Source organism: Corvus brachyrhynchos, unplaced genomic scaffold, assembly GCF_000691975.1.
Source record: "Corvus brachyrhynchos isolate BGI_N302 unplaced genomic scaffold, ASM69197v1 scaffold106, whole genome shotgun sequence".
NCBI lineage: Eukaryota > Metazoa > Chordata > Aves > Passeriformes > Corvidae > Corvus > Corvus brachyrhynchos.
The window spans coordinates 2728096-2752592 of NW_008238834.1; the positions used below are offsets into that span (position 1 = coordinate 2728096).

A 24497-nucleotide genomic window follows, 5' to 3' on the forward strand; every position below is an offset into this window, starting at 1 on the left:
CAGGAATGAGAGATGCCTCCAACTGCAGACAAATGTAGCAATTTGTCTCACTGTTCTTCTGGTTTCAGACACCTGAAAGTCTCCAGACAGATGATGCCATTCTAGCACGTATGTGCACTGAGTGGTGATGTACACATCAGGTGGTAGCTCCAGCAGAATGGGCAACTCTGTGGGATGGATAAATGATCCAGTTTTATAAAATCCTCTAGCTGTGATACCACACAGTATCAATTCTGCATCCTCTCTATGATACGACGCAAGATCAACTTAGTATTTCTGCAAAATCTTTGTGTAAGAGGAAGGCATTTTTAATGGTGCTTTGAAGTTGCAAAGCCAGAAACTTAAGTTAGTGAATGCCTGTGTGATTGCAGTTAATGTGTTTGTATTTCAGGCTCATCTTCTTGATTAAGAACATCTTGATCTTAAGAAAATGGAGGAAACTGTTATTAGGGCTGTGTGATCTGATAAGTTTACAGCTGTTCTGCTGTAATAGCACCCAAGTTCATCTCTGAACTTCTTAGAATTTTCACATTTTAAAAAAAAAAGCAATATTTGACTTCTTGACATCTAAAATTAATAGGATATTGGGATTGAAGATGGTGCTGAACTTCATGTCATCTTGGAAGGATTTCATGCTTGTCTTGATTAGCATTAATTCCAAAAGTAATGCATCTGTATGATATAAAAATAATGTTACAAATGAAGTTCTTAACCATTAGCTGTCTTCTGTGAGAAGTTTTAATAGAGGATGATATTTGGTAGTTACATCCAAGGATCTTTAAGCATTCTGCAGTCAAAAAGGCATTCTCTATATTCCATTCATAGGAAAGAGAGGCAGAATATCTGTACTTGTCAGGAAGAAGAATGCAGTAGACCCATTTCTCTGCTGCAGATTGTCAAGGACAATAGTTTACAGGATTTCACACTAGACTTCATTACTAGAGAAAAAATTAATGAATTTTTTTTTAGTGAAGACCAAGAATTATACAGTATTAACCATGTTTTCCTCAATACCTCAGTATTTTTGAGGAAAAAGAACTTTTTAAGAAAGAAACAGCACTGGTTTTTTTTTCATGTATTTGTAATCACTTGAGAAATACTGAGTACAGAAAAGCCAGAACTGACGTACACAGAAAGGCGCCAGCATTGCTATCCTGTTTCCTACTCATATGTAGGAATTTCTAAAAAATTAGGAAATTCATGGGAAGCAGGCTGTCACTTCTGCTGACTTACGCTTTTAAAGACAAATCTACATCAGAGATTATTTTAAACTATTAAGCAGAAGATAATGAAAAACAGCACTGAACAGTTAGTTACTGTGCTGTTAATGTTGGAGCCATCTTTACTACCTCATTCTTTATATACATACATCATATGCAGTGAAAGCAATGCACTGCACTCTGTAGTGGTAGCTACTGTCTGTACTATTTCATGAGGTGGTAGCAGTTGCTTGTCTGTATTGCCATTTTTGTAATGGTGTCTTTCTTTTGTAATCCTACTGCAATTGCACCTTAAAAAACAAGCAGAAGCAACCTTTATTCTTGTTTGAATTGGGAGGAAGTTAGAGGTAGATTAAAAAGGAGCTAACTGTGCCTTGCAGAGTTGCCTTATTTTCTGAAGCAATTACAAATACTTGTAGGATAAATAGTCCCAACATGGAGGGGAGGAGGGTGTTGTAACAGCTCTTACCACACCCATTACAGCACCAGTCTGCCCAGCTGTGGTGAAGGGTCTCTGCGTGCCTTGCTGCTGCTGGCTGGAGGTAATCTGTTGTTGGGCACGGACTTGCAGTATCAGGGTGGAGTGCTGAAATCATGTGCTTTTACTCCAGGCCTTGGGGAACATGTATCCCTGTGGGAAGAGTAGCTTTCCTTTTAACTTCTTTGGTCATCACAGGCCACATATGTCAATGCTTGGGCATCTGATTTAAGAGTAAGTAAGTCTTAATGTCCTACACTAATGTCAATTAAAAGGAAAGGAAAAGCAGTTTGTCTGACATTGCAGTAGAATGCTATATATTGCAGACATAGGACTTTTGTTTCTTGTGCTGAGGTGTTCTTGTCATCTGTCTGCTGAAAGAGGCCCACTTCAGTTGTCAGTGATGGAAATACCTTGCAGACTCTAGTATTTTAGTAGTGTTAAAGTAGTGGGTGGTTGGTTAAAATGTGTTAATAGGTGTGTTTAGGGAAATTATTTTCAGACCACATGCAAAATACTGTCACTAAAGCGTATTTTGTGTACTGTAAATATCTTATAGGATTAGTCCCAGCTGCAGCTGTAGCACTTCCCTTTAATGTTACAATATGACAGAGCTGTGACCAATCTTGTGCATTGCTTCCATTTGCCTGGTATGAAGGAAGCAAAACTCAACAATAAGGATGCTAAAGGTGCAAATAAATACATGAAATTTTTCTTTTTAAAATTATTAGAGCTGCATATGACTTTAAAGGCTCAATATGGCTTTAAAATGGCTTCACTACAAGTCTGGATGAGCATAGGGTTAGCAGAAACTTTTTGGAACGTTGCATCTAAAAGATGCATTTCTGAATAAATTCCAAAATACTTGAATTGAGAAACTACCCCGCCTGTGAATATCATCAGTCTCCATATTATACAAATTACTTCAGAAGATGAACAGAATCAGTCTTACGCATATGAGAATCAATTATTGCATTTTTACATAATTATTTTTAGACTTGTGCTAATATACTGTTGCTTAAAAGCATAAATACTGTGATGTTGAGAAGTATTCCGTTCAATATTGGATTTCATTTTGTGGAAATACCTGGCTATAACACTAACAGGGTATCTTAACCTAAAAATTAGTGTTGAATTTTCTGACCTAGGCTTCAGTAGTCTGGATGCTGTAATGGCAAGATTATCAAACATATTGCATTTATATCCTGAGTGATGGTTTAAAATAGGCTATAAAAAGCTCTTGCAGAGCAAACAGGTAGCCAAAAGGCAGAAGAAGACAAAATATTTGAGGGGTAAGGTTTGAGGCTGGAGAGTAGTAATCCTTGCTTGACTTTTTGATGTCTTTCCAGACAGTCTCAAAAAGCATGTCACAATCCCACAGATGGCACTTTTCTGCTCCCCTGAATATTATGACACTGCTGTTTACTGCCCTTTGTGTTCAGACCATAATACATATAAATTCTAGCAGGTTCTTCTTTTGTGCATTACTACTGAGAAGAAAAGCAGACAGGATTAAAATGGTGTCTGTGTTGCAACCACTGCCATGCTGGGTGCTAAACTAACACTTAAATAGTTTCAGGGCTAGCAGCGAGTAGATAAATTTCTAAAATTATTCTCTTCATGTCCTCCTTGGGGTAAGAGAATAAAATCAATAAGAATAAAATGAGGAGCAGATCAGGTATAACAACACTGAAGTTTAACATTTTTTGTGGTAGTATATATGGCATTCATCCAGTGCCAAATTCCATTGCTTGGTCTTTAGTCAAACGTTATTTTATGGGAAGGTACAGATTTCAATGAGAATCACTCCATCAGTATTGTTTCTTCAAAGACTTTTTTATTTAAAGTTGCTTTGAAGTAAGACTTTTAGATCAGCCTTTTTAGTGGCTGAAGTTACTTCTGCATTCAGTATTTTTAGGTCCCATCAAAGCAACTTGAGTTCTAATATCTACCAGTCCCATCTTGCTAGATTTAAGTGGCTTTTTTGTTTTGTTTTTTTCCATGCAGGTACTGCTCATTATTCACCACGAGTGTGGATCTGAAGAAGAGTTAATTACCTCTATTTTTTTGAGTATGTTTATACTTCAGATACACACAACGTAGTCTCCTTCCCTATTAGATTCTTAGAAGGTAGTTATAAATTTTTTTCTAGTATCCTTCTTGTGGCTTTAACAGTTATGATCAGTAACAGAATAAACTATTCCTTACATTTTGGGCAACTGCATGCCAATCAGTTCACTTAGAACCTCCTGGAGGTCTTTCGCATGCCAGACTTTTAAAACTGAGTGTGTATTTGTGGAGGTAACTATGTTAAAAAGAATTCTTCTAATAAAACTTAGGGCTTTCTCATTCACTGGACTTGGAAAAATAAAGTATTTACGTAGGTTTGAAAATCAGTTATGTGAGCTGAATTTGCTCCTTCTGTTCTTAAATTGAGTTGCAGTGCAGTTCTGGGGGAAAAAAATCTAGTTGGGAAATTGTAAGACACTTTCACATTGTTTTTAGGTATAGTTAGGTTACTGTATAAATTATTGCATAAGTAACATCATATTTTATCCGTTGTGCTTATCTTAAAATGCTAGCTGAAGTTTCCTTCTCTAGCAAAGCAACTGCTAAATTGTGTGAAATCTGCATAAATTCAGTGTCTAGAACAATAATTTGCCACTTCTGCTTGTAAAGTACATCTTGTATATGGTTTAGATAAGTGTTTGTTTTATTTAGGGTTGGAAAAAGGAGAGAATCTTGGCTGAATATCCCGATGGAAAGATAATAATGGTTCTTCCTGATGACCCAAAGTATGCACTTAAAAAGGTATGGTGAGAAGGACCGGACTTGTATGTCTTGCTTTGTTTGATGTTTTCATGTAAATAATGAGAATGTTCGTAGTAAAGTTGGTGTAATTTACGTGGGAACAGTTGAAATTGGACTCAAAACTGCAGTGGTTCTGTTCCCTTTTTGACAGACAGGTCAGATACCTCATGCTTAAGCACTGCTGCTCTCTTCATAGAGAGGCTGGGCCTGGGCAGGGGTGGGAAGAGCATCAGCCAACAGACTTTTTTAAAGTTTGGTGTTTTTTATAAATATACTTGCAAAATGTCTGACAAATATTTTATGTGATAAAAACTTCCCATTATATTTAAATTAACTGAAATTTACTAACTATTACTCAGCACAAATATGGCACCATTCTCTAGGTGACTTTCTGATAAAAACAGAATTAGGTGGGAAGTGGCCTCAAAGTCATCTAGTCCATTGCCATGTCCAAAACAGGTTACGATGCATCTGACAACTTTCAAAAAATTCTACCACTGGGGATTTGTCTGATCTCTTCAGACTGTATTACAGTGCTTTGTTATCCATAACGTTAGGAAATTTTCCCTAAATGTCTAACAGACTCTCCATATTGCAATTTAAACTCATTAGTACTAATTGTACTGCCATAGCTATAGAAAATGTCCTTCTTTTCCTCCTTGCAGCAGATTTTTTGTGCCTGAACAAAATGATTTTTTTTTACCTTAAGGAGATTGACCGGATGTGCTGTTTTTTAGTTTATAGTCCTAAATAATGTTTTTTAGAGCTCCATTCATTGTCATGCTCTCTTCTAGATTGTCTCCATTTGTGCCATGACTCATGTCTTTCTTGAAGCTCTAAAACTGGGCCCACCACACTAATGGGGACTTAGAGCAGTTGGGTACTTCAGTGTCCTGCTGGCTGATCTGTGTTCATACATCTTAAAGTGTCATTTCATTGTAGCCTGGCACTGACTCTGTTTAGCTGGGGATTTGCTGTCACTAATAGGGATTCTTTACAGTACCACTGTCGCAGGGTCACAGAATGGTTGAGGTTGGAAAGGACCTCTGGAGGCTGAATTGAAGCCCGACAGCTCTTGCTGGTGGTGTGGCTGTAGCAGGTTTCTTTAGTCAAAGTTACTGAATTGAAAAGAAACTACAAATTTTCACATGTAATGCCGATAAGTTTATTTGTTTAGTTTTATTTTTCTGGTGGGATTACCTTAATTTTAGTACATTTGTTGCACATTCATTTTTTAATGTAATGGCTGAAGAAAAAGAAGAAAGACTGTAGCAAATTAAGTCATTCAGGATAAAGTTCTGTAGTTCTGTGTAGCTGAAGTTGATAGAATCTACAGCTGTCATAACCATGGATGACTGATTTCAAGAATAATTTTACTTAGTGTTTCAAATCAGATAATTGGATGTGTCATTAAATGATTAGTACCTGAAGGTTAAGTGAGAAAATAGTAACTCATAACATACCTGTTAAAAAATTATTTTTAAAGCATTTTTTAACACCGTTTTCTTTACTGTGAGGGTGCCTGCACATTGGAACAGATTGTCCAGAGGGGGTGTGGAGTCTCCCTCACTGGAGATACTCAAGCACTGTCTGGATGCAGTCTTGTGCCAAGTGCTGGGGGATGGCCCTGCTTGTGCAGGGAGGTTGGACAAGATGTGGTACCTTCCAACCTGACCCATTCTGTGATTCTGTGATACTCATAGCATCAGTAATTCTATTTTTGCATTACTGTTGTGACTACAACATGCATTCAAGAAGCTTATGCCATTTAATGAACCACATAGGTGAAGGCACCTTATTTGTCTTACAGGCGATGAGGCCTGATTGAGGCTGTTCCAATGTCCAGGTGCAGGTTCAGGAATCCTTCAGTAAAATACCAGCTCATGCATAAGCTTACATTTATGTTCATGCTGGAGTTTATCTGTTTCTTCTAGACTTGCTAATACTTAAATTTTTATTTTTAGTTTCAGTTACTCTTTGCAAACCCAGTGGAAGAATAGAAAGCTGAAGGAAAGAGACAACAATTACTCTCCTTTAGAACAAATGCATACACTTTTACCTGCCTTGGCACTGTGCCTGCTGTCATCTGCTCAAAACCCTTAATGGATTAGTTCTTTCAAGACTTTAAAAATAACAAAAAATCTTCAACTGTTTTAACTTTCCTTGTAGGTCTAATTTACTTCTAAAATGTCAGAGCTCACACTTTGATTACCTGCATTCTCTCTATTAGCCTTTGACTAATGAAGTTTGGACTTAATGGAAGCTGACTAAGGGGTCTTTACTTTTCCTATTTCCAGATGAGCATTATTTAAGGAACATTTATGTGGATGATGTGTTGCAGGTTGCTTAGGTTAATCTTTAACTTCAGGTGTAGCTTTCAGTGTTCTAGATACCCTAATACATTTTTGCAAATCTGTGATTTTAATGTAAATTTATAAAAATCTGCATTTACACGTATTTCTTATAAAGCATTTAAACTTATTTTGACAGGTTGAAGAAATCAGAGAAATGGTAGACAATGACTTGGGATTTCAACAAGCTCCTCTCATGTGCTACTCTAGAACTAAAACTCTTCTTTTTATTTCTAATGACAAAAAAGTTATTGGCTGCTTAATTGCAGAACATATCCAGTGGGTAAGTGATTGAATTGGAAAAAGATAATCTGTGTTAGTACTTAATAACCTTTTTTCACGGCAAATTAGTATTCTTTGTAGGCCTTTTCCACAGAGGAAGAGACTGGGTGGTTGGACCATTCTGAAATGTAGTTACTCAGTTTTGTGTGGTTGATGCTGAGGTGAGACACATGGATGGTGTCATACTTGGCTCAGACAGATCTGATCATCTAAAAACTTGCCAGAGCTGAGGGCTGGATTTTTTCTTTCTCTGCTGTTATGCAGCTCTGGCTGTGCTCTTGCTTGTCAACAAGCAGGTTCATCTTCCTACCCAGCAGAGAGCCAACATGGTTGAAAGAGTGGATGCTCTGTATGATTGAGTTGAATCACCACAGGGTGAAACAGCTCCACAGGAAATAGAATCAGAGGACAGAACTGCACTGGATTGTGGGACAAGAAGTCATGCTTCCTGTTGCAGTACTAATCACTGACGTCACATTACCTGTCTGTTCCATTCCAAACTGTCGTGTTTTCTACTGTCCCTTGGGAGTATCAGACAACAAGCAAAACAATCCTAGCCAAAGTCAGAGAAATCTATGCAAACACTTTAATACAGATGGTAATAAGGATTGGATTATTTGTTGCTGTTACTTTAAGTGAGATAAACTCTAGAGGGGTTTTTGTTTGTTTATTCTTTTATCATGTGCTTCATTTTTGAAACTGTTACGAGAACTTAAACGAGACAAAAGTATAAAGTCTTTTTGGTAAGGCATTTTAGTAGCCAAGTGTGTTTAACTGAAATAAATTAAACTTTAATTATTTTCTTCAGTCATTAGTGATGCTTTTATAAAGGAACGCATGTTTTTTACATCATCTGCAGGGCTACAGAGTTATAGAGGAGAAGGTTCCAGAAGTCAGTTCAGAAAATGAGAAGGTCATATTTGAGAGACAGAAAGCATGGTGCTGTTCAACTTCTCCAGAACCTGCTATCTGTGGGATCAGTCGGATCTGGGTGTTCAGCATGATGCGCCGGAAGAAGATCGCTTCTCGGATGATAGAGTGTCTTAGGTAAGACAGAAATGTTCCTCAGCTACACATGGTTTAGATGGAATTCAGTCCAAGATGCTGATTGCTTTGTGTGTCTCAGGCTTGTATTTCCAGGCTGCTGGTGATACTGGGGATATGGATTTGAGCACAGTTGACAGTTCTGGTGTTAGGTGGAGTTCAGTAACTAACGTCAGCACTATACAATAGTTTGTCTTCCACAGAAATCTCAGAATGCAATTTTAGTGAGTCACTCTGACAGACTGCCAGGGGGACATTCCTCCACAGTAATTATGAGTAAAGGACACAGGACTGTCTTTGGTCAAAATGTGAGATTACTCATGGACTTGGGACCAAACCATTGTCTGATTGTCCCTTCCTTAGAGGTAGAAAGAGGGAGGGAACAGAGACCCAGTGCACCAAACTATTGGATATAGTCTGGTGGCTTCCAGCTGTTGGTTTGGGTTTTTTATATATAGTCAGGTTCACTGAACCTTATGGATATTTTCAATTTCCATGAAGCTTTAGTAGCTAGCAGTGAGTGTATTCCAGCTGAATGCTAAGTTCATGCTACATCCATAAAAAGGATTCAAACATCTGTGTTGTTGTCTAGACAAATGTTAAAAATATTGAATCTCCAAGCCTTAGGTTTCTTTCCAAGAAGTTTAAATGACAGTTCTGAGTAATGGCAAGAACTGCTCAAATCTTAGGCCTGCTGGGCTGTCAGGTTTGTACTCACCCCATCTTGTTGGAGTTTCCATAACAGGCACTGCTGCTTCTGCCAGTCCTCACCCTCTTGGGTATTTGGAGAGCTTAGCAAAGCTGTTCTGCCCTGCACAATGCATCTTGCCTGGCTGGTGGAGCAAAGCATGATCAGATCATGTTTTGGCTGACCTATTGACAGTAAAGGTGTATTCAGAGAAGCATATTAACTTGATGGTTTGCTTATGGTTTTGGCAGATTAGATTAATATTGTATTCTGTAGCTTCCTAGAAACTTATTTCTAAAGGAGAGATTTCTCCCCCAAAACAATGTTGAAGTTCCTTCCTCAGCTGCAGCCCTAAAAGGTCTTTAGAATGAATTTTGATGGTTTGTTGCAGCTAGTAAGGCCTCAGTTTTCCTTTTAACTGTGCACTGCACCTCCTCTTTTGTTGTGCTCTGGTGCTTGTTTGGCCTTCCAGTAGCTCATGCTGTGTTCACTAAAAAGTTTTGTGTTACTCTGGTGCTCCATTGGTTTGTAGAAAGGTCTGATGTCCTCTAGAGCTGATGTAGATGAGGGAGCCCAGGAAGTCGCAGGAGGCAAAGGAAAGGAGTGAGACTTGCTTTGGGATGGCAGTAAGCAGTCAGATCTGCCCAGCTGCCAGTGAAACTTCAACCTAAACATAGCAAAAGGTACTTGGGATGGGATGAGTTTGGTAACCAGCTAAATCCTGAGTTCACAATGTTAAAGGCATTGTAACAGGCTGAGGTCCATTTTGAGAATGTCTGCCCTGTTTCACTCAGGCTTTCACAGTACCTTGGAGCCACAGAAACCCAGTCAGATAGTCTTAAGAACCTTGCAAAGTCATCTTCCTGAACACGTGAAAGAGAAGAGAATAAAGCTGGTAGTAATGAAAAAGGATTTTGTTCCTGTTATCTTTTCCTTAGTATTTAATGGAGATGTCCAAATGAGTGAAGCTCATGCTTGCTCTTCAAGTACATTTATGATTATTTTACAGAAACTAAAAGATTGAAGTTCAAAGGGAGTTTCTTCTGTTTTTAAGGATAAACATTACCTCCTTCTTCCCCCAGTCAAGGTCTTAAAGCCTGAATTCAGTTTTCTAAATTTGCTCACATAGCGAGGCAGAGACGTAGAATGGTGTTCCTTGATTCCCACTCTTCCTTCAAATAAGGCTAAAGCACACAGGAAGTAGTCTTCATGAACAAATTAAGCAAATTGATTCTTTCTTTTTGTATAGTTTATTACTGAGTGTGTATTTGGGAATTATTTCCTTGAGGTTGGTCCTTTGAGGCCCCTTCATAAGCACCCCAACTTGTTCTGTAGCTTGTTTTCATTCCTATTGATTGTAGTCACAGCCCTCGTGGTCTTTTTTCTATTAAAACATATTTGGAATAAATTCAAACGTTTTATTTTAAACCATGAATTTGAGGTCTTGATGCAATTGTTCTGTACAAACATTCCTTGTAAAACACCAGACTGCCCTTATAAAGCCCCTCCCAGAGCAAGTGACCCTCCTTGCTCTTTGGATTCACGCTATTTAGAGCCATCTCCTCCTAACAGAACTTCATTTTGAATGTCTGTGCCACTTAATTAATGGTTTGTGGCCTAATAGCATAAATGTTTTTCATTATTCCCTGAGGGTAATTATCTTTTTTTCTTCTTTCTTCTTCCTTTTCCCCTCTTTTAAACAGGAGCAACTTCATATATGGCTCATACTTAAGCAAGGAAGAAATTGCTTTCTCTGACCCCACTCCTGATGGAAAACTCTTTGCAACACAGTACTGTGGCACTGGCCAGTTCCTGGTATACAACTTCCTCAATGGACAGCACCAGACTTAACTGCTCTGCAGGAATTCCATTTTTATTGGACACTTCTGCCAAACTGTATGGAGTGGGTGCAGACCTTCAGCAGAAGCCAGGGCCATTTTTATTACAGTGAACTCAGGACTGGTAACAACCAAACGGTTGTACTATTTTATTAAAATTGTAAACAATGCAGTAATAGGCTAACTTGGTTTTTTTAAAAGAAAGATATTTTATTAACTTTTACAAAAGTTTGATTGTATTTTATCTAGTTAGTCATGTTTACATGCAGCAGAAAATTGTTCATAGTGGACTGTAAACTAATGCAAAGACTCTAGTCTGGCTGACGAGTACATGCTGAAGTTCTTACTGAGGTGATATACCAGTGCTTCCCAGTACTGGAATGCTGGGCTCCTGGCCCAGCTCCCACTGCCAGCACTTGTCTGACAAGAGTTCCAGGCTCTGCCCAGTGGCATCGAGGCAGGAGGTGTTACAGTGCAGACATTGTGGGCAACAACCCTCAGAGGCTGTTCGGTGCCTTCTGGTGTGCCCCTGTACCCTGCTCCGTGTCAGGGCGCCTGCTCCCTGGAACCTTGTGTGCCCTGTCCCTTTCTCCCTCAGATTAGTTGTGGAGTAAAAGGTGGAACAAAAAGCCCAAGGCCTGGTGTACTCATCATTCTTCAAGTATTGTACTGAGTATATACCTTTGTTAGTGGACTTCACTTTGATACTTGTCACTCCTTCATAAATCTCTCCTCTTTTAAAGGGTTTGTATGTTGAAAAACTGCTGTGGCCTTTCTTGATCTGTACATAATGTAGATAGATTAAAAATAAAATACTTGATAGCTTTTTTAAAGTTACTCTGTATAATACTAAGTGTGAATGAATCTTTAGTCTATTTCATACTTTCCTTGGTGGGAGAAACCTAACACCCTGAGGATCAGTGCCCCAGGAGCTCTGGCTCAAGACCATCCTCATAGAAGGTTCAGGGTAAGGTGAGAGGGGATACCCTTCAGTCTCAAGTAAAAGTTTAAAAGCCTAATGGAAGATGGGAAAGATTTAGTTCAATTAGAGTTTGTTTTGATTTGGGAACCTATGTGAAGTCAGGATGCACTGGTTTATGGTGTGATGTCCTTAGCCTTGGTCTAGAGCTAAAGCAAAGAACTCACACCACAATGCTCCAGAGTACTTAAAGCTGGAGTAGCAGAACAGCCGTGAATTCTGGGCTCCAGACGCTGTTTGTTTCCAGGCTGCCATGTGTGATTTTCCAGGGGATGGTGAGCAGACTGTAAAGGGCTTTGTCAGGAAAGTGGTGCAGGTGCACAGGAACTCTGGAAGTGATCTTCTGTGGTGGGTTCAGAAAGCAAGAGCAGGACCAGTTAAGAGAGAGGCAGTCTGAAATGGTAACTTAATATATTCAAATTTAATGAAAGCACATTATAAACATACCATAGCCACAACTTCAGACAGTTTCAGTTCATAAACAATAACATGAGGTAGACTGACTAGTGAAGCTAAATTCACCAAGTTTTTGGTTAAGAAAACTTTACACTAGGAAAGCAATGTTTTTAACCCTCTTCCAAAAGTCACAAAAAGCAATTACATAAGTTAAGCAAAAAGCATCTGCATATGATTCTTTATATCTTAGTTTACATTCAGTTTTAACCTGTGAATAGACAAGAACATCTACAGGTAAAATATAACGCTGGCCAATTTTCATACATTCATAAGAATGGCCTAAATGGCAAGGCTTAAAACCAAAATGGAATAGCAGTCATGGAGCTGTCAAACAAGGATCTCCTTGCCAGGAATTCACAGGCAGCCGGTTAAAGTGTTCCTAAAGTGTTCCACGGGACAGGCCTGCGCTGTTAGGGCTGGTGTAGTGCACTCTGGCCAGAGCGTTACCAAAACTCCCTGCTTCCATCTGGGAGAGCACTAAGGAAATGGGTTTACTATGAGCTGGTAAAGGCAGGCAAATACACTGATTTTCTAAATGCACTCTCAGCCTTCAGGACAATTTTGCTCTGCTCCACCAGCGGGCTAACTCCTCCTAGTAGTCTCAGCACCTGGAATTTCAATAACTTAGTGCAAACATCAAATACACAACAAACAGGAAACCATTTTTGAACATGTAATAGCTGATACTTCTCTATGCCACGCTAAGACTCAGGGCTGGCCTTAAGCCCTCTGGCAAAACCAGAGCTACTGGAATACATTCAAGCGTGTAGCAAATGCTTCAAGAATCATCTTTCATATCCCTACTTCTTCCCAGTGTTCAAATAGGTAAGGCAGGTTGTATCTGAAGGAAAATAAAAAATAAATTTACAGAAATGGGTTGTTCATGTGAAATTCGTTAAATTTACAGCATCAGAAATAGTGCTACATCAACACAGACATATGCAAACCCTTTTCCTTTGGTCTCTGTCAAATATATTATGGTTATTCATCTGTAAACATCTCTTCACAAGATAAAAAAAAGTTGCTTAATTAACACTATGCGTTAAAAAAAAATGCAGCTTTGGCAGGTCCTTCTGCAATGACTGCAGGTCAGGTATAAAGATGTGTTGATTTCAATGCTTTTTGGGGAGTAAATTAATATTCCTGAATAGCATTTAAGAACTCTCCATTTTTCTTATTGATAAAGGGGGTCACAATGTGCAGAAAGATGATTGTTGGGGGGTGTGTGTGTGTAAACTGCAGCAAGGTAACACCTGCTGTGAGGGGAACAGAGCACTGCTACATTTAACCGCGACAGCCAAATGCTACTGCACCGAGTTCATTCCAGAACACCTTCACAAGGATCATTATTGCGGCTGGAAACAGAACAGTGTGCGACTGTTGCAGAGCCAGGAGTTACACAGATGACGGGGTCAGGTGATGTGGTCACGATCTTTGCTTCTGGAGAGTCCCTCCTGAGCAGTCCCAGCTCCCTGGGGTTTCTCCACTACTCCCCCCTGGGGCTTCTGTAGAATACTTTGTTTCTCTCAGATCCAGCTCAGGCACTGTTACTCTCCTGCACATTCCTTGGTTTGTTGCTTCGTGTAAGGGTACAACTCAGACCTGATCTCAGCTCTGTAGCCAGCTGGAGTTGAGTGTAAAGGAAATGGAGAGTGACGTGCAGACAGTCCACCACAAAGGCACTGGACAGCCAGGAGGATGGACCACAAGTTTCCAAAGCTGAGGAGAGTGAGAAACTGAAGGTGATTTGCTGGGAAGTTACTCTGGCCTCTAACTGAAGAGAGCAGCTCCGAGAAGCCTTTTGCTTTGGCCCATGGAGCTGAGGAGGGGGTGCCTACTGGGGCAAAATACCATTGCTAAGGGTGCACAGTGCCTGCCATGCGTTTGCCCATTTGTTCAGGTTTAAGTAGTAAACTTTGAACACCTGTGGAAATTTTGCCAAAGACAGTTTCAATACGTACACAATTACAAATTTTAAACTAACACTGCACAGAGAACAAGACTATTCCTTGTAATACAAATATCTACTTTATATTGTAGTTTCAAACCCCTGAGTATTCCTGTACCACAGCACAGAGCTGAAGAGACGCGGTGGGCTCTCCTCCCCCTATCTTCGATAAATTCCACATGCTGGGGTGCATTTCATGTAACACATTCAAGCTTGCAGCTGCAAGAGGAGAGCAGCTTCTTCCCCTAACTCAGCTGAATATAAAAAGGATTCTTCTTTGACCAAACAATATCCTTGGTTGGCTGTGTGGTTAATGGTGGTGGTTGTGACTGATATGAAAATAATGAATCCAGGACCCTGTAAATCATAACCGATGTGGTAATTTTATCCCAAGGAATAAAGCTACTTCAGAATTGTGGGGAATCCTTTAGAGCAGTCTAGATAAATATTGGTTGCACTTTGCTCCACAGTGATTGTACTTTTTTTTTAAGAAAAAAGTTATTTTGTTTTTTTGTTAGCTGTGTCTCAGCGAAGCTTATATGTGGCGTCCTGTGAGGAAATAGAGTGGTTCATCATCACTACTGTTTGCAGTTTGAAACTCATCCCGAAGTCGGAACTGCCACTCATCCTCCAACTCCAGCCGGACTATTGTCTGCCGTAGCGAGCTTCTGTCTTGACATATGACACACAGGGTGGCACCTTCAATTGAAAAGCACGTTAGGTTCTTGGGGTACAATAACAACAATTTCCTTCACTGATTTTCCTAAGGTATTTCAAAGAAATCTCTGCTGCTAGAGAGGAAAAAGTAGTATTAGAAGGGTCTACCACCAACTGTCCAGTCCAGGCTCAGATCAGTCCTGTGAGCCCCAGGACAGAAATTAATGTGTCCATTTGCAGGAAGGCACAGACATGGAGAAGCAAGCGTGGCATGGGGTCTGCTCTGGATCACAGGATGTCACTGCCTGACAGGCAGTGTTAATATCATCAACTGCAGCAGAGAGAACATTAATTGGATCTTTAAATTACTACTGATAATTATGCCCAAATAATAAAGCCTACTTTTTTGTTTGTTTGTTTCATGGGATGTCTGGGTTTGCAGAAGGTCAGTGATGAAATTCTACTAAGCCAAACCAGTCCCACAACTGACTTAAGAAAATCCACTGACTTCTTAAGTATGAGCACCGCCTTTGTTAAAGCACTCCAAGAGTCCCTAATTTCTTCTGTGGCTTAACAAACTTTAAAACTTTGTTGCACCTGGTGTTACAGATGGTCATTTAATGAGCAGGAGAAATGGACACCTTCAGGACTTTCTCTTTTCTGTTCCCCAGCCCATGCACCCAACACACAGAAAGTTTTAGTTCAGATCCCTCCTCTGCTTGACTGAAGCAGGGAAAGGCCCTTCCTACCAGACATCCACTGCCTGTTTTTGGGAAGAAGCCACTCCTTGCCCAAGAGTTACAAAAGTGCCCTCTCAGGCTGCATCAGCTCTGGGGACCTGGTGGTGGGCAGCACCAACCCCAGCGTGACTTTGTGCCCCCCTCCTCTGTCCCTGCCCTGCAGGGCCCAAGAGGGCACAGGAGCAAACTTCAAAATGTGGTTCTTGGGACTGGCTAAGGGTCACCCCCATGGTTCCCCTTCACATGCACCATTCTCAGTCAGCACGAGAGGGAAACGGCTCAACTGTGCCACCACAACTGCACTGGAACTTGGCAACACACTTCAGCATTACTGAATACGTCTGGCAATTTGCTAATTGTCAGCATTAAGACAAAAAGATTTTGATGAGATTTATCAAGTTCTGGTGGGGGTAGACCCAATCATCCTCTAGCTAAGGGCTGTCCTCATTTACAGAACTGAAAATTTATTGCCATTATAGACTGATTGCCAGAATTTCCTGTCCTCATCAGTAACACCTATGCTCAAAACTCTCAAGTGGCTGACTGCACAATTCACTGCCTGATTTCCACAGTCCTTGTTGATATCACTTTAAAATAATGAATGTAATTTATCAACGCTTACCTAAGGTTCAATTATCTATCAACAGGAACAGAAGTTTGATACACCCCTCAAAAACCACTCCATCTATTTCTTTTGAAAACAGTGCCAAAACAAACTGTGAAAATGATGGAGCTATTTAGTGAAGTGGGTTATTCCTCTGCCTTTCCCTTTTCCTCCATGCTATTATTAGTTGGCAGGAAGCACCCAGGATGCCCAGCAGAGCAGTGAGATTACCTTTGAGAAACCTGACCCGCTTGAGGAGGTCTGCACCGACAAAGGAGTCGCAGAGATAGAGCAGAAGTCCACTGAAGAAAACCCCTTCACAGTTGACATTGACTGAGTGTGGGCGAGAGCTAATGTAGCATATGGCCACCTGAAACACAACGGGGAAAGACAGGAGGCACTTCTGTCTTAGCAATGTCTAAGGATGACTTACATGGAATGGAATATAACTTAGTGATAACAGGCGAGTCAGCTGGTGCTTGTAAAAATGTGATCCAACAAGACTGCAGTACTGAGCAATCTTCCCCAAGGAAGTAACACATGGAAGAAACCTCTAGATTCAGATCTGGTCACCAAGTCTGCATCACGTTATTTCAGAGCTCTCTGTAATTCAGTCTGATTTTCTCTACGAATTACCTGCTTATAATGACTGTATAGTTTATATAGGTTATTCTGAGGAGGACACATTTGTCAAACAAAGTAAGCAATTCCATGAGTACGGGAACTGCTGACGCTCGTGGTTCCAAGCACTCTCGTGTCTGAGTGTTGTAATGGCTGTTATATATCAAAGGGTGTCTCCTCTATCTTACCTCTGACCTCCATAAAATTTGTCTGAACAACACCTTTCTTAGACATTGACCCTGCTCCAGACCCAGTTCAAACTGACCATTGGGCTCAAAAATTCTGATCTCCCCACCTACAGACATCTAAAACATATTTGCAAAAAGCTAATTTTCCTGAAACCTGGGTTCATAAAAAGAGAAGTGTCAAAAGATGAACACCAAGTTCTTTCAAGAATGGCATTGCTTTCGGGTTCTTGCTTTGTATGAAATATTATTTCAGACAGACAGGCCCAGTTCCTTTGCAAATCATAGAATTGTTTAGGTTACACTCATTGAGATTCCACTGTTATCATGGATCCATGAGATCCAAGATCATTGAGTCTAACCATTAACCCAGCACTGTCAAGTTCACCATTAAACCATGTTGCGAAGTGTCTCATCTACACATCTTTTAAATACCTCCACCACTTTCCTGGATAGCCTGTTCCAGTGCTTGACAAACCTTTCCATGGAGAAATATTTCCCACTATCTAATCTAAACTTCCCATTGTCCCATCATTTGTTACCTGGGAGAAGAGGCCAACCCCCAGCTGGCTGCACCCTCCTTTCAGGGGGTTGTAGAGAGTGATAAGGCCTCCCCTGAGCCTCCTTTTCTCCAGGCTAAACAACCCCAGCTCCCTCAGCTGCTCCTCATCAGATTTGTGCTCCAGACCCTTCACCAGCTCCACTGCCCTTCTCTGGACATGCTCCAGCACCGCAATGTCCTTCCTGAACTGAGGGACCCAAACCTGAATACCAGATTTGAGGCGTGGCTTCACCAGTGCCAAGTAGAAGGGAATGATCCCCTCCCTCATCCTGCTGGCCTCACTATTTCTTATCCAAGCCAGGATGCCATTTGCCTTCTTGGCCACCTGGGCACAGCTGGATCATGCTCAGCTGCTGTCGACCAGCACCCCCAGGTCCTCTTCCTTTGTGCAGCTTCCCAGCCGCTCTGCCCCCAGCCTGTAGCACTGCCTGGAGTTGTTGTGACCCAAATGCAGGACCTGGCACAGTCCAGCAGTCACATTAATCCATCACAGACCTCTGGCCTCTACCCACACCAACCAGCTGGAGGCTTCACCACCAGCTCCTCCAGTGAATTGGTCCTTTGCTTCCAGCAGCAGAATCCGTTTGAGACCAAAGTCTTCAAACGTTACCCTTGATGCTGAAGGGGTTTCCAACACAAGAAAGATACTGAAGTCAAGTTTTGCATTTCCTTATCCCCATCATCCCTGCAAATCTTTTGTACCTCGAGCCCGACGTTCAGGTAGCAGTCAATGGCCAGTACCGGGTTCTTGAAGTTATGAATGGCCTTGGGGAAGAGTTTGTAGGTCGCGTGTTGAAGGAATTTCTCCAGGAGGAACTGAGATGGGGCTGCCAACAACGTGTGCTCGCTGTCAGGGGCACAGACGTACTGAAGAGGCATTATTGGTGCCACGCTGTCCGAAACCTGCAGTGAAAGCAAGAGGAACCCCTTTTAACCAACCTGCTCTGTGTATTTGCTCTGCAGGAGTTCCTCTAACTGGGGAAGGGATTGCCATGACAGAGCAGGAAGAGAGAGAAGAGGATCAAAAGGATCAAAACTCCCATTCAATTGTCACATAGCACCACAGCACAGAAATAAATGAATTGCTTGTTCTCTGCTTGCTAAGTACTTCAGTGGGTATCTGCTTGCCTAAAGAGGGGACATAAAACAGGGAGTTCAAACTGTCACAGTGGCCTTCATCCTGCCTTACTCCTGGGCATTACATGAAATTACATACTCCTTGTGTGGAGTCATCCATAAACAGTGTTTTCTATGGAGTTTTCTCATAGGCCAGTCCATCACTACAGATTCCACTGCAACCACAAGAAAAGGAAAATCAGAAAATGATCTCCAAACCCAGGGTTTAGTCAGTTAAATCCTGAAGTATGGGAGGTGGTTTTTTAAAAAAGGGATGGTGTGGGATGTGTTCAAAACCACCAGGAACACAAACTGTAAGGTTCCTAGATTAAAGACAATCCTTTGAAATACACCTCCATTTAAAGCTGGCATAGGTATAACATACTCTGTATAAAATATTTGTTATATTTTTATAAATACTTGGATTTCCTGGGTGGATTTCAGAATGCTGCAGTTTTCAGAGCCTTTCCTCAGGCCTCTTCTTGTCAGGAAGTGCAAGGATTGAAAGTCATCACAGACCAGCAAACACCAGAAACTTGTGGCTGTGCTAACATTTTTAAAACTGAATCTGGTACAACTTGCCTGGTTTTGATCAGAGTCTGCAAATTATTCCTCCATCAGAGATGGACCAAACTCTTCCCAATCCTGGTCCATCTTCTAACAGATTACGAGGATTTTTGTTAGTAATTTATAAACAGCAAAATGTTTCTCTTTTTCTATTTTTGATGTGGCAGCTCTACCATCTTATTAATGGATTAAGCCATGAATGTAAGATGTCAAATGAACACAAAAGAAATCTAAAAGACTAGAGAATTCACTATTTCTAGGGAAAATGGGTCCTGATTTTACCCCTTAACTACAACAGAGCATACTTCCAGACGTACCATGATTTTTGGCTTAACAACAAAGTCCTTTTGTCCTCCAACCTGAATATGTTTCTTCATGACACTGAAGTTGTTGAAGCGGCAGATGAGGAGGCCACTGCTGTTGGTCCGCAGATTAAAATCCACATCTTCACAGAAATACCTGGACATTAAACACAAGATCACTGCACCAGCTGTGTGCCTGCTGTGCACAAGCATTCACACACCCACTGCTGAAATGCACCGGTATGGGCTCAGCAGAGATTTTTGGAAATCATCTCATATGGTGCCAGTACAAATTCTCTGCAGAGTTCTGAAGACTCATTCCTTTGATGTGCTCCTGATCTAGGAAAGCAGCTGCTGGTCATCCTAAAACCAAACTAGTCTTCACTTTTCAGTGTGCCTATATGCTTCTTCCCCACACCAAATCTGGCTTGCCCTCTCATCCTCATCACGTACTGGCATCAGTCATTTCCTCCCCACCTTTTACTTGTTTTTTATTATTATTATTTTATGGATTTTTGTTTGGTTTTTTAAGTATGTCTTTTGGACCTGACAGAAACTCTCCAATGACCAACCTCCACTTCTGAACAAGCCAGTTCCATTTGACATATTTCTTCATAAACTGGAGTCAGGGGAAAAATGTGGCTTTAACAAATATCTAGCTATGGGAGAAAAAGCTGCTGAGAAGTAACCTTAGTCCTGCACTATTCACGATGTAGTTGCTCATTTCTATGGGCTGACTCCCACCTCATGATTCAACCTGACACAGAATGTGAAATCAAGAGCTCTGAAAGTCACACCAGCTTGCACTGGTGGCGGTGGCTACAATTCCTCACTGAAACACACGGGATCCCTGAAAACAGCAGCAGGAGTCCAAGGTGAGAAGCCTGAGAGCCATCTGTGGCCAGCAGACACAGGGTTTATTTGGAACTCACTTGGCTGGGAAGAGGAAGAATTGGGTATTTCTTCAATCTGTGATGAGAACTAGCAATAAAAACCCACAATAAATGTGGGTGCTTTATTGCAAATGCTTTAGGATGAAGTTAGGTGAGGAGGGGGGGAAAAAAGGAAGGAAATTGTGGAAAGTAATTTTTTCCTCTGTTCTTGCAAACTCAAGTGGCAACAGGGACAGTAACTGTCTCTGAAGGAAATACAAGGAATCCCTTCTCCTAGGCATTCTGGAAGCTCCACAGTCTTCCTGTGACTGATGCCATTTTGCCTCCTTTCTTCTACTTTTGGTCTCCCAATTATTTTTTTTGCCCAAAGTTTCTTCTTTCCTCATTTTTTCAGTCCTCTAAAGCCCTCCCTTGCCCTTTGTCTGTCTACCCCAGGTTTTCTTGGCTTATGGCAGGTTTATTTTGATGCCTTACTCATTCAGATGAAACGTATATCACACTGTATTTTATTTTTGTGATTGTGCACTCATTACCTTAGGCAGGATCTTTCTGTTTTTCTCAACAGCATTCAGAAACATTGTGACAAGGTTCTTATCAAGTCAAGATGCTATTTTTCCACAGATATATATGTACTGCCTACCTGTTCAGATCATATTGCACATTCTGGGTCAGGTCTATGTTGAGCAGTATAAAGTCACGCACGTGGCACCTGGAGAACGGAGCCTTTGCTTTCCTGGTATTCAGCTTGCTGTTCCATTTCTGAACACCCAGTATTGCGTAATGAACAATTTTGGGGGTGGCTTCAATGTGTTGGAGGACGCTTTTCAAAGACACATTCTTGCTGAAACCCCCAGGCTCCAGGGACTGGCTGCAAAACATGATCATACACAACATACAAATACATTTTATTATTTTTATATAACATACACTACATATATATACATACGTGTGTATAAAAAGAACCAAGAAATTCCATTGACAACTGAGAATATTTACTCCAGATGCTGTAAAAATACATACATAAGTGCAGACTTTTTAAGCAGCAGGGAATGTAGCCATCAAGAAAATGCAGCCATTAAGAAAAGGAGCCTTTCAGCAGAATAAGTTCTTACACAGCAATTTAGGAAGGGAAAAGAAGTCACCTTACAGATCGTTTTTGGAATGCTATTTTCTCTGTACTGGATATTGTAAGCACTGAGAAGGTCAAGAGCTTGATGCCTTCTAAGTTCCCCAAAGAAACGTAAATTGAATCAAAACAAAGTAACATTGAAAAATCACTCAAACAGTCACTAGGAGCAGGAGTGGCTTTAGGCGAAGAACAAACACAAGCAGAGGTCTGTTGGCAGTACTGACACACATATAAAGGGACGGTCAGGTGGAAGTGTTCAGCAGCAGGTGGCTGAATGTTGGTGGTCAACAAGACAAACATACGGCCTTCCTACTGCCAGATGTTACAGATGAGCGTGGGTCACAGATGTGCTGCTGTCAGGGCTGGATCAGTGCAAGGACCCAGCGTGGGTGGGTACCAACCTGGACTGCTCGTGGAGGCTGTGCATGTTCCACAGGACGCAGGAGTCGTCCATGACCACGATGAAGGGCCACACACACTGGCGCTTCACTCCCAGCTCCTCCAAGCGGTTCCGTTCCAGTTCCAGGTTGTGGTAGGAAAGTTCCTTAATAAGAAACCTGGCAGCACCTGAGGAAATACCATAAAGAAGATGTGCAGACATCTTTATTAGACTTTATCACTCTTCCCAGAGAAAGGTTACATGAACATCTGCAGTCATTACCCTTTATGAACTTAGTGCTCATAACACCTTAGTTTAAAAAGAAATCTGTATGTCCCTTTTTCAGTGTGATTAAATCTAAAAGGCAGATTCCAAGAAGACTGGATGCTTTAAGACACTGCAGAACACAATTTTGTGGGCATTAATGAAGTAATTGGAACCAAGAGGGGGCTGAGATTCTAAAACTGAAGCTACTTAAAACTTCTTGCAGAATAAACTCGGCATCCATGAAAACAAAGTCCAAAGCTCAAGCCCCCAGTGTCCATCTGCAGTTAATATTTACCTTCTGCTAACTAAAATGTTGCAATTTGAATATGTGTAAAACATCTAGAACGAACATTCACACAGCAGGGCAGAGTAAAATGAGTGAATATGGCCTATAAAACATCAGATTTTAAACTGAGAAGGCAGTGATCCATGCAAACATATATTCCATGCCCCTGACAGCAGTCTTCCACATTTATGCACAGACATTGCTGCTATTTTCACAACAGGAATGTGAGGAGCTACTGCAATGTTTCCTGCAACAGCACGATTCACATTGTCCAACACAGATTTTTATACCTTCACAGCAATGCACTGATGGTGTCTCTTACCAACTCCAGCGTTGTTGAACATGCCTGGCAGGACAAGCATGATATGGTTGGGCCAGTATTTTCGGTAGAGTGGCATTTCATACTCCTTGACTACCAGGAGGTGCAGGTGGCTGATGCCTTCCATGGCATGGTAGAGGTTCAAGAGTCCATGTTCATGGCGTCCACTTGATGGGGTGAAGATAGGACTCTTGACTGCATTCAAATTCTGCTGGAACACAAAACATTTTAGCAACATTAGGTAAGAAGCAGGTTATTCCCAATAGGGACTTTTATTTGTTTATTTTTTATACCACATTTTAAGATCACTGATTATTGCAACACATATGAACTGGACACTAGGAACAGAAAAAAGGATGTTTGCCTTCAAAAAACCCATACTGGGGACAGTCAGGCGAGAATTACACAAAGGACTTTAAAACAAAAAGAAAACAGAAAAAACCTCCCCCAATAAGTTGCAAATGTATGTCAAGCTGACTGCATGCAGCAGATGGGTAAGAGCAGCACACGCACCTTGTCAGAAACAAGTGGGAGTCGCATGCTTTCAAGATGTTTTCCCTGCTTGCTGAAGACAAAATGGTTCTCTTTGGACTTGGGGATTATGAAATGCAGCTGAACCTCTTCTCCCAGCATCGAGGATGAAAACGTGAATGCATGCAGAGTGGAGTCAGACACCTGAATACAAACAAACAGCAAAAAGAGATTTCCAAGCAGGTAATACATAAGGAGTATGTAAGGAGGAGCTCTTACAGTCACAGTACTGGAAGCCATCGGAGAAGAACAACAAAACATTCTCTTTCAGTAACCATTTTCCTCACAGTAAGGTAAATTATTTAGGCCTTGCTATTAAAAGAATCAGATTTCTGTACCAGTAATGGTCTTTGGCCAAACTGGACTCTTCTGAAGTCCATTTCAGCTAGGAATTTTTTATCAATATTTACAAAGAGAAGTCAAATATATACACACACACAAAAGGAAAAAAACTGTCCAAATAGATTTCCTCAGAAGATTCAAAGAGCAGTGCAGCCCATGGGGTGCCTCCACAGCAGCATGCACTGCCATTCAGACAACTCAGCAGGAGCACTACTGTATTCGTATGGTATTTTTCCTGCGGCAGTACTCTCCTAAACAGTTGTGTGACCAAAGCAGACCACACCATTAACAAGGCTATGAAGAATTTCGGTGAACTTAAGTTTGCACAGGACTTCACTGAACCATGTAACTGTATACAAATGCCTACACAGCTGATAGATTTCATCCTACAAAAGCATCTTGTTGGGGCCCTCCCCCTGCCATGTGGTCCTGGGAGAAGGGCCCTGGGGGGGAGACACAGGGTTTCCCTAGCCCCTGGTCAGCCTCATTCCCCATTGGTTGTTTTGTGTTCCCCTGCACGGGCAAGGACCCTCGGGTCCGATGATTGAGCAGTTCCTCGGCAGAGCCCCAGCCATGCAGCTGGAGAAATAAACATCTCTGAAACATCTATCAAGAATCAGTCCATATCTATTTCTTTTCTACGGGCCTCCTTGTCTGATACACGTGTTGCAGTATCCTCACTGTAACAAATGGTGGGTGATGTGGGCAGAATGATCCCCGATCCCTAAGGACAGCGACTGATTTGTGATTAAACTCTGTATTTCTCTTCTTGTTTTTGTTTTGCTATTCCATATCTAAATTATGGAGGAACCATGGAAAGACTCTTGGCTCTCTGAGCCGCATATGGACATTTATCTTAAACTTGAAAAGATTCTTGAACAACGATTTGTAAATTTTAGCTT

General features: G+C 41.1%; 2 protein-coding genes across 12 annotated transcripts in view; one reads left to right on the forward strand and one right to left on the reverse strand.

Moving 5' to 3' along the window:
- Positions 1-11556, forward strand: part of ESCO1 (establishment of sister chromatid cohesion N-acetyltransferase 1) — a 31031-nt gene extending 19475 nt beyond the window's left edge. Inside the window, exons 8-11 of one of the 2 annotated variants that reach the window (XM_008636814.2) lie at positions 4420-4509; positions 7000-7143; positions 8002-8189; positions 10578-11556. In XM_008636814.2, coding sequence (XP_008635036.1) covers positions 4420-4509; positions 7000-7143; positions 8002-8189; positions 10578-10725 — 570 coding nt within the window. In that variant the 3' untranslated portion in view covers positions 10726-11556. Of the gene's footprint in view, positions 1-3705; positions 3829-4419; positions 4510-6999; positions 7144-8001; positions 8190-10577 lie in introns of those variants that run through there. The other variant, XR_001863319.1, reaches the window with a different exon arrangement.
- A 529-nt stretch (positions 11557-12085) lies between these two features.
- GREB1L (growth regulation by estrogen in breast cancer 1 like) overlaps positions 12086-24497 on the reverse strand; it is a 78021-nt gene continuing 65609 nt past the window's right edge. For 6 of the 10 annotated variants that reach the window (XM_017738243.1, XM_017738240.1, XM_017738237.1 and 3 more), the window contains 8 exons: positions 23236-23397; positions 22726-22933; positions 21873-22038; positions 20983-21210; positions 19465-19606; positions 18167-18367; positions 16328-16466; positions 12086-14794 (listed from right to left, as the gene is read on the reverse strand). In XM_017738243.1, coding sequence (XP_017593732.1) covers positions 14631-14794; positions 16328-16466; positions 18167-18367; positions 19465-19606; positions 20983-21210; positions 21873-22038; positions 22726-22933; positions 23236-23397 — 1410 coding nt within the window. In that variant the 3' untranslated portion in view covers positions 12086-14630. The remainder of the gene's footprint in view (positions 14795-16327; positions 16467-18166; positions 18368-19464; positions 19607-20982; positions 21211-21872; positions 22039-22725; positions 22934-23235; positions 23398-24497) is intronic. The other 4 variants (XM_008636815.2, XM_017738242.1, XM_017738239.1 and 1 more) reach the window with 1 other exon arrangement.